The sequence below is a fragment of the Mixophyes fleayi genome, chromosome 5 (genome assembly GCF_038048845.1).
Source record: "Mixophyes fleayi isolate aMixFle1 chromosome 5, aMixFle1.hap1, whole genome shotgun sequence".
In the NCBI taxonomy this organism is placed as follows: Eukaryota; Metazoa; Chordata; class Amphibia; order Anura; family Limnodynastidae; genus Mixophyes; species Mixophyes fleayi.
This window is the reverse complement of record NC_134406.1, coordinates 208914878-208930525: the sequence shown is the minus strand read 5'-3', so window position 1 is coordinate 208930525 and position 15648 is coordinate 208914878. Positions and strand designations below refer to the sequence as shown.

The window sequence follows — 15648 nt, the reverse complement described above, 5'->3', positions numbered from 1 at the left end:
CCGTAGGGAGAGCCAGTCTGCAAAAAAAAAGCAGCCCCCCCCCCCTATGTTAAATCAGCCCTGTGCTGATAGAACTAAGGCTCTTCCCAGACCCCTGAGGTGTTTGGTGTGGGGTAATATTAATTTATTACATTTATAAGTCCATTTTTTCAGTGGTGCACTACAGGTCCCTGCATGCCCAGGCTGCCATTAAGTGTTTGGACATGATAGCGCTTGCAGTATTCCAAAGCCCCAACATACCCATGCCAGGCAGGTTATGCTGGCACTTGGGGAACCACAAGAGCCAGCATGTCCTGGCACCCAATGCCGCAGGGACCTGTAGTGCACCAATGAAAAATGTAAATAAAACAGAGAAACAAATGTAAAAAATATTTTATTTGAAATAAAAACAGCCCAAACATCCCTCATTAACCCTCTTTATTTCTCACCTAGATCCAGGCTCTAAATCTATAATAAATCCAGGGATCCTTGTCTTGGCAAAACAAAAAACCCTCATACGTGGTGCAATACAAGTTTCTAAGAGCTCCCAGCACAAATGAGCTCTTTGCAGCAGTTCAGTCATATATATAACATGGGGATTTCCCACAGCTTGAGTTCATGATTGTGCAGTTCATACAACACATGTTGCCTGAAGGAATCAGGAACAAACAAGAGATCTATCGGAGTTTCCATCAGAGCTAAAGTTTTGTGCTGTCTTAATTTGATTGAAAGATCTGGCAGTAAATGTATCAAGCTGTGAATTTCCAGCAGGTTTGAAAATTGGAGATATTGGGCCTGAGTCATTAAGGAGAGCAAGGCAACAAAGAAGTAAATTTGATCCTGGACAAAACCATGTTACAATGCAAGGGTTGCAAATTAGTTTATTATTTTGACCATAAAGAAAAAAACTGGTTACTTTGGCATGCAGCACACAAATACTTGATAGCTGTATTTTAACACTGAAATTTTAAGTTGATCTAGGACATGCCCTATCTTAACCATACATATATCCTCACATTTTAAATGTACCTCCCCTCTAATGCAACATGGTTTTTCCAAGGTACAAAGTTACTCATTTTTTTTGCTTTACGGCTTAGGCCAGTTGCCTATAGCAACCAAACAGATTCTAGCTATCATTTTGTAGAATATATTAAATAAATGATAGCTAGAATGTGATTGGTTGCTATAGGCAACATTTCCATTTTCAAACCCGCAGGAAACTCTCAGTTTGAAACATTTGCCCCCTGGAGTCAGAGTTGCAAGAATTATTAAAGCTGGAATTATAGTTGTGTCATCAGGAATATTATCATGGTACCACAGGAAATTCCTAAAGAGATCCTAGACTTTAAGATTCTTTGAACCTGGATTATAGAAACTAACAAAGTTAATCTTGGAGAAGAAAAAGCCTTTAAATTGGGTTGGGCACGCTTTAACGATTCTGGAAAATCCAAATCCGATGAGACCTACAAATACAATGCAAATTTAGCAAAGACCAATTTCAATATAAACAGACTTATCTGAAAACCGGCGCTGAGGATCTCTCATTGGACCACCATGTTGACAACAACTTATTCCGAATGGACAGCTCTTCGGCAGTACACTTTGACGTCATCGCGACCTGTATGAATGTTAATTTAAAGCGGCAATGTTGGGTTAAGTCTTTAAACACTTAACCTGCGGGGTCCCGATATTGACGCTTAAATTAACATTCATACAGGTCGCGATGACGTCAAACTGTACTGCCAAAGAGCTGTCCATTCTAAATAAGTTGCTGTCACCATGGTGATCCAATCGGAGATCTGCAGCATCGGTTTTCAGGTAAGTCTGTTTATATTGAAACCGGTTATTGCTAAATTTGGATTTTATTTGTAGGTGTCCTCGGTGTCAGAATTAGTGTTTTCATCCTGGAAATCAATACATGGACATAAACCTCTGGCTTTTTTAGAGACAAAAAAGAAACCTTCTACCACTGGTGACCTGGAAATGCGAATTAACCCCTTGTCAAGATTCTCTTTGATGTATTCTTCCATAGTATTGGCCTCCATAGCAGTTAATGAATACAATCTTGCCTTTGGTTGCAGAGCCCCGGGAATGAGGTCAATAGTACAGTCATATGGTCTGTAAGGAGTCAGCGAGTCAGCAGAACTTTTACCAAAAAGATCCAAGAAAGATTGGTAAGGAGCAAGTAAATTTAAAGACTCCGTAGTAGTGACACATAGGGAGATATTTAAACAGTTTAAGACAGAAATCACTCCAATGTACAATCTCACCAGCCTTCCAATTGATTTCTGGATTATTCTGCACCAACCCTGGATAACCAAGGATTAAGGGAAATGTTGGTGTCTGGCAGGACTCTGCCATTATATCGAAGCTGGTCAGCAGTACCACGAGAGGTGCTGCTGTGGTACTCAGACCATTCTCCTAACTTGCAAGAATTAATCTAATTAATTCCAATCACCTAGGGCTTGCTTTTAGGAAACTGTCTTTCCTTGCAACCTGTGCAGTTCATGGTTTGTCCTTGCTGCTGTTGGTTGATTGTTATACCCGGTGTTTGATCCTGACTTGCTCCTAGGTTTTGACTCCTACCAGTTCCTAAGTTTTTGCACCATTGCTAGTGACCCCGACCCCTGGCTTTGCTTCAACCTTCCACTTGCCTATTCCCTTGTACTGTTGTGGACCTCCTGGCTTCTGACTCTTTGGCTTGCCTGACCCTTCCATGCTTGTGTTTCCTGTGCTTCATTCGGTGCTTCGTGCCTCCTAGCTGTCTGGAATCATAATACCTGTCTATAACCTCTAGTGCCGATGTCTACTAAAAATTGGGTAACTTTGCCTCCTTGTCTCTACATCTGAACTTTAAAGTGTCTTCAGAAATGTACCTGGAACCTGCTTCTTCTATGGACTAGCCATTCGCTTCATTGTTATCAGAATATTTCTGCTACTGAAACCTGTTAGTTTAACCTGTTACCCTGTGCTGCAGCCCACCCTTTGCATCCAGGTACCTGCTGCTTCTATGGACTAGTCCTGCCATTTACTGCATCTGTACATAACTGTTGTCAGGATTCCCAATATAAAAACCACTCAGAGAGAGCAAAAGTGGAACAAAGTGGATTTGATTTAACACAGGTTACACAGCTTTCAGGATGCAAGAAGCAGTGCAAGTCAGCAGGGTATGGCAACAATAGCAAAAATAACTCAGTAAGCCACAGAGAATGGAGAATAATAAAGTTCAAAGAGTCAGTGTGGAGAGACTGGATGAAAAGTCTGATTCTGAGATTGGAGGAGCAGGTAAAATCACGGTTGTCAGAATACCTGGATAACTCAAGAGGCACCAGAAGAATCACAGGTGTCAGGACTAAGGATACACGAGACACCAGAGGAATCACAAATTCAGGTTGCTCAGGAGACATAAGGCATAGAATCTCAGCAGGGAAATTTGATTGCCTCAGAGCATCTAAAGAGGATTCTGTACTAAACTTCTTATTTGTGTCATCATATAACAGAGCATGAGCAGAATAAAAAGCAGACTGTAGAGCTGGGTCATCTGGCTTTAGAGGGAAAGCCCATGACTGCCCATCCCACTTAGTAGATTTACACTAATACCAACACATTGTGACTGACTGCCGGAAGTGTGTTACAAGCCGCGGCGGCCCGTCACTTCCGGTTGTCCCAGGCGTCATGGAGACGGCCGGGAAGTCACTTCCGCCCTCCACGTCCCGGTTGCCTGGGCAACAACCGGGATGCTCTGTCTCTCCTGCCGCAGTGCCCGGCCAGATGTCCTACAGCCGTGCGCATGCGCGCAGAAGAAATTAAAACTTATTTTCTTTTATCAGTGGTCCTCTAGTAGTCCATTTATACATTTATATTCTTTATGCATACAGGGCTTGGAATTGCTAGTATGGTCTTTTATTGGGTATTTATGTATTAGGGAGGAGTCTTGCTGGCACTCTGCTTCTATTGGTTCCCCTCACTACTTAAGGACAGAGCCTCACTGCCAGTTATAGCTCTCAGTGTAGCTAGGCATCCTGTTCCTGTTTCCTGCTCCTCTGCTGGTTTGCTATATCTGATTTCCCGTGTATGACCCCTGGCTTGTGTTTTGACCCCGTTGGATTGCCTGTGACCCCTGACCTTGGTTTGCTTTCTGGATACGTTGCCCGCTGCCGGCCTCCGACCCTAGCCTGGACTTCACGCTGCTGTCTTGTCACGCCACTGACCTCGGCCTGACTACTGGACTCCCTTTCTGCCTCCTATCTGGCCCTCGCCAGTGCTGTGGTGACATCATAAACTTGTACCATTTTGAGTTCAAGTCCTGGGGGCATCTAAGTACCTGTGAGCGCGTCCAGCTCTACGGGAAAGGCGGCTTGCTATAGGTGAAGACCTACACGTTTATGGTGCTCCCTGTCAGCCATAACAAAGTGTATAGACGCAACTGAAAATAGAGTTTGCAGCTGTTCATAAAATTACTGAATGAGCCTCTATGCTCAGTAAAATGATCAGAGTGATGCATCTTGGACTCCATGTAATTAATAGTCATTAAATCACTGTAAATGTCACATCAAATATAAATCAGAACCCCAAGATTATGGTCTATAAAGCATATGTGAAAATGTATTAACATTACCTTCTAATCAACTTAGACTGGTTTGTTCATGTACACGAGAGTTACTAAGCTTGACTTTATCCTTTATTAAATTATCTGAGATTACTTTCTTTTAAAAACAACTACATCACTTGCGTCAAGTTTGCAGACAGGCTGATAGTAACACATTCCAAAAAGCACAAACAGTTGAGCACTCAGAGAGAACAGTGGCAGTACTAAAATATGTCTGGAGTCCCTGTGTGTGGAGGGAAGAAATGTAGAGTAAGTACTCCATTATGCAACTGTAGTAGAGCGACCTGTGAGTAGAGTGCTGCAGATGTAGGAGGTTTTCAGAAACCAAACCGAGTAGTCTGTGCCAGAAATCACTGTAATCAGAAGCCAGAGTCAGGAACAAGTACCAGCAGAAATTCAGAGCCTGAGATCAGGAGACAGAAATCACTGTAATGCACACCCTGGAGTCAGGAGCCAGAAGCCACCGTAATGTAGAGCCAGGAACCAACTGGAACTGAAGGTACAGAACCAGGAAGCTAGTGTGTAAACTGGACAAGTGAGGAGGTACCTCCGAGACACCCCCAGTAGGATTAGAAAGAGGGCACACCTCTAACAGTAACTGATCTGTTGATCATCCCAAGGTGAACCAGAACATAGCAACAGCGATAAGTGGTAGCACCAACAAATATACACTCTCTTAAATTCCTTGAGTAGCTACTTAAATCTTGGGAAAGTGAACAAAGTAATAGTCAATGCAGAGTTTACTAATGACAAACAAATACACAGGAACAAAGTATTAAAGTATATGGATACTGGACTCCAGTATAAGGGTAAAGGAACCTCCATTGAAGCAAGGAAGGCTGATAACAACAAAACAAACATAAGAAGAAATCTGTTTTGGGACCACCTGAAGGGCTAGGGTTCCAGTTTGTAATGAGTATCATCTTGCTCACTAAAAATCTAACATGAAACTCAAAGGTTAAAATCTAACAGATAGGATAGTGAATATAATATTAGATAAACTAAATATTGTGATTTATTAAAATTGTATATTCAATTGTTCCAGTTATTTATCAAATTATAGAGTAATAATATTTACAACATACTCATCAGTTTTAGAATAAATTATTCATTAGCTTATTATTATTGTAGAACCTTTTAGAGTGACTTAAGTGATATAGAGAACTGTACATAATTAATTGCTCTGGTGAATGTTAGAATTATCAATCTATAATTATTTCCCTTATTCTCCATAATATCAACCCTCCAAAAAGTACTTGGGGACATCACAATCTTATCCACTAAACCTCACAAAGTATCATGAATGTGAGCATCAAAGGAACGACTGTCTATTTCAGGGATCACATTTGCAGCCTGACATATAATTTTGCTAAATCTTGAAAGACTAACAAGAATACACTGCTCAGATATCAATATATGCATTTCATATACCATTTTCATTTCCAAGCAGTAACAACAAATAATTATTAAGGTTGTTTTACTCATTAAATTACTATTTACACAGTAATTTAAATTCTAAAATTACAGTAAACAACTGTTTAAAGTTGCTTTGCTTAACAAATTAATTTTTGGCCTTAAGTTTGGAAATAAAACTTCTGATAGAGTGCTAGTTAAATGTAAACCACATCCCAGAAAAGTCTGATGTATAAATTGTACCAGTTAGTCATTTGTTTTGTTGTTGTGCTCTGTGCTGCAATTAGGAGTCATTTATCTTTTGCGAAAACCCCTTTGTGTTTAATTCTGCATACCAATAAAGGCCATGATTCAGATTTGCCCTCGTTTATTTCCAAGGAGAATCTTTTAGAGGAAAAAAAAGACATCATTTGGTAAAATAAATATGAATTTAGAGAATTAACAAGAATTTCAACCTGGGTTTTATGGGGACTTTTCGAAAGGGCAATCTGCCTTTGTAACTAAGTGAATCAGGTTCCTAAACAACAACAATAATAATAAAAACAAAATACATAATGTGGACCTAAAATTAAAGAAAAATAAAAACAAGCACAAAGGGAATATTGCATGAATATATTTGTCCTTTACTGGAAGTAATGTGCAGAGGAGTTAAAAAATTGTGTCATTAGAATAATCCTTGCTCTATTAAGCTCATCCATTGTAATTGCATGTTTTTGCCTTCACACTCACAAAAACCGATACACTAATTTTTGCTTCATTCAAAGTAAACCTAAAGGGACGCTCTAAGGACTCTTGAGTTTTTACAGGACATTGTGTTTTCTGTTAAACCAGCCAAATGTTCTGTTATTCTTGACAAATAAGTGTTTGTATATTTAACCCATAATTTCTATTCCTGGTACATGTGGTAGTTACTGCTATAACCTGCATTAAAAGGAATACTAAAAAATAAAAACACATACATATTTTTCAGATATACATTAGACAAATATGCTATTTGTTTTAATTTTGAATATGTTACTATTCCTAAATTCAAATTTAGCCCCAGCCTCTGAATTTGCTCTAAAAGATATAATTAACATAAATACAAGCACTTTCTAAACACTACGGGCCTAAATCATTAAGGCAAAAAAGGAGTAAATGTTCTCTGGGACAAACCATATTACAATACAAGGGGTGCAAATTAGTTTATTATTTTGCACATCAGTTAAATACTGGCTGTTTTTTCATCTAACACACAAATACTTAATAGCTTTATTATTACACTGAAATTTAAAGTTGATCTAGAACATGCCCTACACCAACTTTAAATCTGTCCCCACATTTTAAATTTACCTCTCCCTCCAATATAACATGGTTTTGCCCAGGTGCAAATGTTACTCCTTTTTAATGCTTTGCTCTCCTTAATGACTCAGGCCCTACACGTTATGAGCGAAACGTAATAGTAATGTAATAGTAAAGTTTTATGAAAAACATAATAGAATACATTTTAGGAAAAAATGTACACAATCTTTCAGCCACTAAATGAAATTCTAAGAATGTGGCGTGGCAACAAATTTAATCTTGGCAAGGCCAGTTAGTAACCTTTTCATTTTTAGTACTGTACAGCGAGTAGACAAAGGATTTAACAAAGTAGCACTGTTTCACCCCAGATTCCTTAGGCACAAATGTACTTTGATTTAGGTCTTAGTAGGCACATGGATAACGCTATGATAGGTTTGTAGGTACTGTACACTCTTTACCAACATGTATAATGGAGGAAATTATTCTTTTTTCTTTATTGGAGAAAATAATATGGGTCATATGTTTCTGGTTTGAGGCATCACAGATCAGTAGACACTCTCATCAAAGACAAGACATGGGTGACTTATTATTATTAATAACAGCTATTTTTAGACAATGTATCATATACAGATATTTCCTTTACAATAAGTAGACAGATAAACTTGTTTACTAGCAAACATAATACGATATCAGGGTTATTGGGGAATGACATATGTGAGAAAGTGCTTCAGTACAGGAAGTCCAGTCATGTTAGGCTATTTATAAATGTGGTTTGGGCACATTCCATGAATCTTCTTTTTTATTTCATATACAGTATACAGCTGAAGTTTGATAATTGAACCAACGCAGTACAGCAAAAACAGAGAGAAAGAGAATGGAGGGTCCAAAGGGAAATTGAATGATCCATTGTGCTGAAAGCTGCAGAGAGGTCTAAAAGCATTAACAGAAAAGCATGACCTTTGGATCTTGCAGTAATAAAGTAATTGGCAACCTGGTTACTGTAATTTCGGTGGAATGTTGAGAATAAACTTTAACCTATATGATGTGAGGAAAATGGCAATTGTTTATAAATCTCTAAGTGGCTGAGAAGCAGACACATAAAAACAGTGGTATAGGTATTTGTTCAGTGGTAAAACTGGAAGCCCAATGGGGCATAGAGCAAAATTTGACCTGCCCAGACTCAACACCATGCACACAAGACCCACCTCTTGTGTTCCACAGAGCATCCATCACTTGTATTTTTATTTTAAGCCTTTTATGTTCCATCATCTTAGACTTGTCCTGGTAATAGACAGATGACCATTTATTAATAAGTTAGAAATATTTGGCTCTTGCCCATTCTCCATACAGCATCCAGTATTTAAGAGGGCTAAAGGTAAAGAAAGCCAAATTGCATGAATGGTTCCTGGTCTTACAATTGAACTTTAACATCACTGACAGCCAGGCTTCAGTGATGGCTGTGAATTGGTGAGGGACCTTTTGACACTTTTTGGTCCCAATAGTGAAATGGTGGCTCTTCTGTTTATCATTCTCCTGTACTTTTATTCAGCCTCCTTTTACGAATGCAAGCCACACTGACATTCTGACACTACTGAAGACGTATTTATTGTGGAATGTTCTTGTTAGATTTTGTATTATGTTGCTACTTCTCTCTTCAGCAGGTTTCTCGTGTCCTTTTTTGTTTTAGCTATTTTCACAACACTTCAATGGTGTGGTATGTCTGAACCATCCCCTTGGGCATTTTCATTAATTTCAGATTACTTTATTACGCCTATAAATACTAGAGCAAGCTGCTACTCTCTACTACCCTAGTGGTATTGGAAATAGAACCAGTAGCACAAGGAAACCATATTAAACCTAGCATATGAGGCTATAGAATCAAGCAAGTATAACATTTAAACTTAATGCAGATCGTCTCTTACTAAACATCACCAATGATTTAATTTCCTTTCTTACCTATATAAATTGATCACACCATTAAATTTATCACCATACGAATTGTTTAAATTTGATTTAGAAAAAGTAGGACTCAATTACTAGAAATGTAGTTAGTTGCAAAATTTAAACTAACAAATCACTTGCTTCCATTGTCTTACATATTGTAGAGGCTGGTCTGGAAATGTGTGTAGTTATTGTAATGTAGAAGTATTATCAGCCACCAATAATAAAGCGCTCATTGGTGACTGACATTTTTTGTGCAGCTACCGGTGGTGCGCAATGGTTGAAATGAGTAGAGACAGGCAAAGGTGGAGGCCTGCAACATCAACCAGTCACTGTCCGCTGCTGTCAACCATAGCTGCCCTTCACCATTTATCTTAACTGAAACTCCTTCCTCTTCGATTCTGGAGGATTTTGTTTTTGTCCTTCACAACTTGGAGTAGCTGTGTTTAGCCTGATGTTTTTCTTTAGTATCATGCTCACTGCTGGAAACAGAGCCAGGACATATGTACCCCACGTTGGATGGCAGCTGTAGTGGAGATGACCAAAGGAAGTGCTGAGAAGACAACAACGGCAGTTGAATTCAGTGGGAAACATCCCGGTCCTTGGTAAAATGACTCTCCTCTGCACTATTCTGTAATTTTTCACTGCCGTCACAAACTTAACTTTATATTCAGCATCTGTTTAATATTGTGTTTGTCCTTGATTAAGTGGGCAGAAGGACCCACAAAACATTGCGTACAATAAAGTACTGCATCCTTGCTTAAACAAGCTGTTATACCTCTCCACCAGTGTTCCTTCTAAGCTGAGCAATCTGGAAAGGAAAGAGTTAAATGTTCACTCTAATCAGGGCTCCACCCAAAAGGTTTGCATTCACAATCTGTAGGATGTTTCCTAGTAAGTTACAGGTTTAACTCTATCATTTTCAGATTGCCCAGTTTAGAGGGAACACTGCTCTCCACCACTACTTCACTGCATACTTTAGAGTGATAACGCACCCTTTGAGAGTTGGATGAAGAAGCAGTTGATGGTCTGAACTAGCCAATGATTCACAGGTGTTTTTTCATACATACGTATGAACTCCACAGTGAGTAATATTGCTTGAAGGGGTGATCCGGTTAACATCAAATATAACTCTGTGAGTTATACTTGCCCCTTTATTTATAAACTGACAGTTGTTCTTTTGTTTAGAGGCTATACCCAAACTACCCGTCATTTGGCTCATTTGTGAGACAGATTATATTAATATTGTGTGTGCGTATGTGTGCACCTGCTGTTGAATTTTTTTTATTTAGAATAGTACAAATGTCACAAAGTACAGTGACAGTAAACAATGGAATTGGACAAAAATTATATCATTTTAAAATAAATAAAGAGGTACAAATAAAGCTGATAGAAGGCAGGAAAAAGGAGGATGGAATGGGGGGAGCTGCACTATGGCACTGCTTAAGTAATATAAATATTGTTAGACACAGCAGAATATTTGTGACAAGGCACGCTCAGAGCAACCTTTTGAATGGAAAGGTACCAAATTTTTCTTTAAAAAAAAAAAATACTGTTTATTGGTAACATCGCAAAATATATAATATAAAGGCCAAACCAGAAATGGTAATTAACAAACAAAACAGAAGTCCACAATAATCTTGACCTAGGAATATACATCCACAAAGTGAAAGCGATTTTCTAGATACCATCGACAGTGATGCATATTTTAATATTTAACAGGAACAAAGGACATATGTGAGAAAGTGCTTCAGTACAGGAAGTCCAGTCATGTTAGGTTATTTACAAATGTGGTTTGGGCACATTTCATGAATCTTCTTTTTTATTTCCTATACAGTATACAGCTGAAGTTTGATAATTGAAAGCAATGCAGCACAGCAAAAACAGAGAGAAAGAGAATGGAGGGTCCAAAGGGAAACTGATTGATCCATAGTGTTGAAAGCTGCAAAAAGGTGGGGAGAAAAAGGGAGAGGTCAGGAGGGGGTTGAGGGGAAAAAAGGAAAGAGAGAAGGGAAGTTCATGCAAAGAAAAAAGTGCAGTAAGAGGGTAAGGTACCAAAGGGTAGTAACTGCCCTAAACAGAGTCTCGCCTAATGGTGGAGAAGAGGCTAATTATGGTAAGAAGCCCAAATTTTATGAAAGGAAATGGAGGTGTCCCTCAGAATGCTGGTAATATGTTCTATTTGGTAAATGTGCCACACCTGGTTGCAGATCGAAAGGAGTGTGGGCGGAGAGGAGTTCTTCCGAGAAACTGCAATCTGGCAGGTTGCCGCACTCATAATGTGTATAAGTAGCTTATAGAAGTGAGAGGGGAGGTCAGGGATAGGTAATGGGAGTAGCACGTACTTCGGTTCAAAAGGCATAGAGACACCAAGCGAAGGAGATGACAGAAGACCGGAAGGGACGAAGCCTGGCACAGCTCCACCATATGTGCAGGAAAGTGCCAGTATGGTCCTCCAGCAGACATCGCTCTCCTGTGGATAAATACTGTAAGCCTAAGTGGACATAGTACAACCTGTGGAGCAATTTACACTCATTCACGGCGTCCAAAGAAATCAAGATCATTGTTCCTGATCCAAAAACTCTCCCAGGTCCGTCTCTAATTTCAATTGGGAATTGTCTTCAGCATCAGTTATGAATGGGAGTATTGCGTTATAGTGTAGAGATAAGACCATGCGAGGATATACCAGAAAGGCAGAGATTCTCAAGCACGTTGGTTGGTCTAGCTAGAATATGGGATTTAATAGAGTGAAAAAAAGTGTCTGACCTGCAAATTTTGACCTGTTCTGGAGATGTTGTTGTGGAGAACTCCAGTCCCAGCCCAAACATTTGAGTACAATTAACGGGAGAGACCTAGTCCAAAAGCAGGGTGGGATCAGAGGGGGATGATGACAGAGGGAGAGGGTAGCCATCCTATTACATCGAGACCATATCCCTCTTTTGCAGCAATAACAGCTTCCACTCTTCTTGGAAGGCTTTCCACAAGATGTTGGAGTGTTCCTTTGGGAATTTGTACCCATTCATCATGCAGAGCATTTATGACGTCAGGCACTGATGTTATATGAGAAGGCCTGGCTCACAATCTCTATTCTAGCACATTCCAAAGGTGTTCAATGGGGTTGAGGTCAGGGCTCTGTGTGGGCCAGTCAAGTTCTTTCACATCGAACTCATCAAACCATGTCTTTGTAGTCCTTGCTTTGTGCACTGGGGCAAAGTTATGTTGGAATAGAAAAGGGCCTTCCCCAAACTGTTACCACAAAGTTGGAAGCATAGCATTGTCCAAAATGACTTGGTATGCTGAAGCATTAAGATTGCCCTTCACAATGGGGATAATGGAGATAAGGGGCCTAGCCGAAACAGCCTCATACTATTATCCCTCCTCCACCAAAGTTCACAGTTGGCATAATGCAGTCAGGCAGTTAACATTCTTCCGGCATCCACCAAACCCAGACTCCACCATCTAAATGCCAAACAGAGAAGCGTGATTCGTCACGCCAAAGAACATGCTTCCACAGCTTCACAAACTAGTGCCGGTGTGCTTTACACCACTCCATCCGATGCTTGGAATTGGTCTTGGTGATGTGAGGCTTGCATGCAGCTGCTTGGCCATGGAAACTCATTCCATTAAGCTCCCACCACACAATTTTTGTGCTTACATTAATGCCAGTGGAATTCTTCAGCTATGGAATCAGCAGAGCGTTGGCGACTTTTACGCACCATGCGCCCTAGCAGTCGTTGAACACGCTCTGTGATTTTACATGGTCTTCTGCTTCATGACTGAGTTGCTATTGTTCCTAAACGCTTTTTAATGAAATCACTTACAGCTGACCGTGGAATATCCAGCAGGGATGAAAATTCACAAACCGTCTTACTGTACAGTTGTCATCTTATTACAGTACCATGCTTTAAGTCACTGAGCTTTTCAGAATGACCCATTTTGCAAATGGAGACTGCATGGCTAGGTGCTTGATTTTATACACCTCTGGCAACAGGTCTGATTGAAACCTCTTAATTCAATAATAACAGGTGTGGCCAAATACTTTTGTCCATATAGTGTGTGTGTATGTAGGAGCACATGAAAGAGTATGGCACATGATGGTTGCCTCATTGTTTCACTCCTTCATGCTTCAATGAATACACCAGTGTGGATGTGGCCTTGGTGTCTAGTACATGATATATTTCACTAGTAATGCTATTACACAATCTGCCCACAAAATTAAAACAAAATAAATGACAAAACCTATCTGTTAATGATTGCAGAAGCATATAGGTAAGACCTGCGTATAATGAGGTATCCTTGATGCTGAGATGCAACCTTAAATGGTTTGATCAACATATGAACCAATACCTCATGTTTTCATTTTGCTAGATACACACAGATATGCAGTGTTAAGGACAAGTGTCTATTTTAAAATGACACTTTAGCAGTCATATGACTGGCTACAGGAATAATAGGTGCAGCACTTTTGACATAATTCTGACCTTTCCAGCATCCTGGCTCTTGCATTGGTCCTTTATATTGACAGAATTCTCTTAGACATTATCAACCTTTTATGACAGATGAAAACTGAACACATCTGTAACGAATAGGCTACTTTAATCAACTCCATTCTATTCAGCCATCACAAGCATTGTGGCACGGGTAAAATGTCATCATGTCCTGACATTAAGAGCATGTATTGCAGCTGTCAACCATGATAGTGTATTTGTGTGTAATCAATGGCATGTCTGCTAGTAGTGAATAACTGCCACACAACACATAGAAGTTTGATTTTATTCACTGTTCATAAATGTATACATGTGGAATGCATTCAGACATGGACAATGCAAGCAAATGGGGCTAATATAGTGAGGAGTAAAGCAGGAATATAAAAATATTATTGCTTTTCAGATAACTGTTCACACATTACATATTGTTCTTTAAACCTGCAAAATGTTACGCAATGTGTTAAAATTGTCATATAAAACATATGGGAAAAATATGCTATTTTAAAATTCGAAATAATAGAGATGCCTATGAGGACTTGTGTTGTTTTTACTTCTATTCCCTTATAGGCTAGACAATTAACCTTTATGCTGCCAGGAAAGCACGCTGCAGTAAACAAGGGGTTATTTTGCTATTTTCTTTTTCATTTTTCTGCAAAGCTATTTGAAGCTGAGCAAAGGACAATCTGTTCATTCTAAACCAATACCACTGAGGTTGTACACAGAGTCACCCACTACATGGATTTCTTATTGCAACATGTCCACTTCTATTTACACAGATTCCTAAGTGTTCTGCTGGTAATAAAAAAAGCATTTCTAATGTATAAAATAGCTCCTCTAAAGCTAATAGACTTGGGTCAGTTTCCAGTCTCAAGGGGAATGAAATAATCCACGTGTTGAAATTTAAGAACCTCATTCCCCCAGCTAGTCCATCCAGGCTGCAGGTTACGGGCGAAAAGCTCCAAGTATTCCACATCTTGCTTGACATATTCTTTCAAAACCTCTGTGCAAAACACCAGAAACACAAAGAAGAAGACAGTGAGGAAGAAGAGGAAAAATCAATCATCTTTCAGCTATTGGGAGATGAAAAAGTGGAGTATTTCATTAAAAAAAAGACAGCAAATTAATTTCAAGGATTTCATCAACAGCCCATGCTATTTATAGTGAGGAAATCATTTGAAATAAGCGCCCTTGAGATTGTGAACAATACAGTCAAAGGCTTCAATAGGTCTGATTTATCGGTTTTCATTTAGAGACAGGGAATGAGGATTTTACCGCCTACACAGGTGACTTTTCAATTTTTCAATAGAGTCATCATAGTACTCCCCAGCAAGCGGTGACAATGTTTTAAATGATTCCTGAATGATGGGAACAAAACACTGCTGAAAAGGACAGAACAATTAATACAGACCGATCAGGTTAAATTCTGAGGACAGGGGCTGTGGGAAAAAGCACCTTATCACCAGCTGGGGATGTTGCAGTACACTGTGATAAAAAAAAAGGTGCAGATTGCAGTTCAAGGGCTTTCTATACAGATGTCTTTATGGCTCTAAGAAACACATTGCTGTTTTGAAATACTGAAAGCATTTCATCTGGTCAGTATGATAAGTGTGGTATCACTGAGCACTTCCTCTATTAGGACAGCTGTGTCACCATTTCAGTCTGCTAGTTGACCTTTTTAATGGCGAGAGATATCAGTTCACTGATTCTTAAGTAAAGGTGAATTGCTGTTTGCAGTCAATGAGCCATACTGCCAGTAGGTTATGTGAAGATATCTGGAACCAGTGTTTATATGGTCTAACACAAATGTAAATCTTAAAATTGAAATAGATAAATAGCAATTGATTACTAGCACAATTCATAAATGTCTGAAACATATCATTACAAATAAGTCATTTGTCTTTATGCATTGTGGCACACGCACACACACACACACACACA

At 39.3% G+C, this 15648-nt stretch overlaps 1 protein-coding gene across 1 annotated transcript in view; it reads right to left on the bottom strand.

Annotated features, from left to right (window-relative positions):
• Nucleotides 1–13982: 13982 nt before the first annotated feature.
• METTL4 (methyltransferase 4, N6-adenosine) overlaps nt 13983–15648 on the bottom strand; it is an 83788-nt gene continuing 82122 nt past the window's right edge. Inside the window, exon 8 of the mRNA XM_075213374.1 lies at nt 13983–14710. Within this exon, the coding sequence (XP_075069475.1) occupies nt 14565–14710 (146 nt within the window). The 3' untranslated portion in view covers nt 13983–14564. The remainder of the gene's footprint in view (nt 14711–15648) is intronic.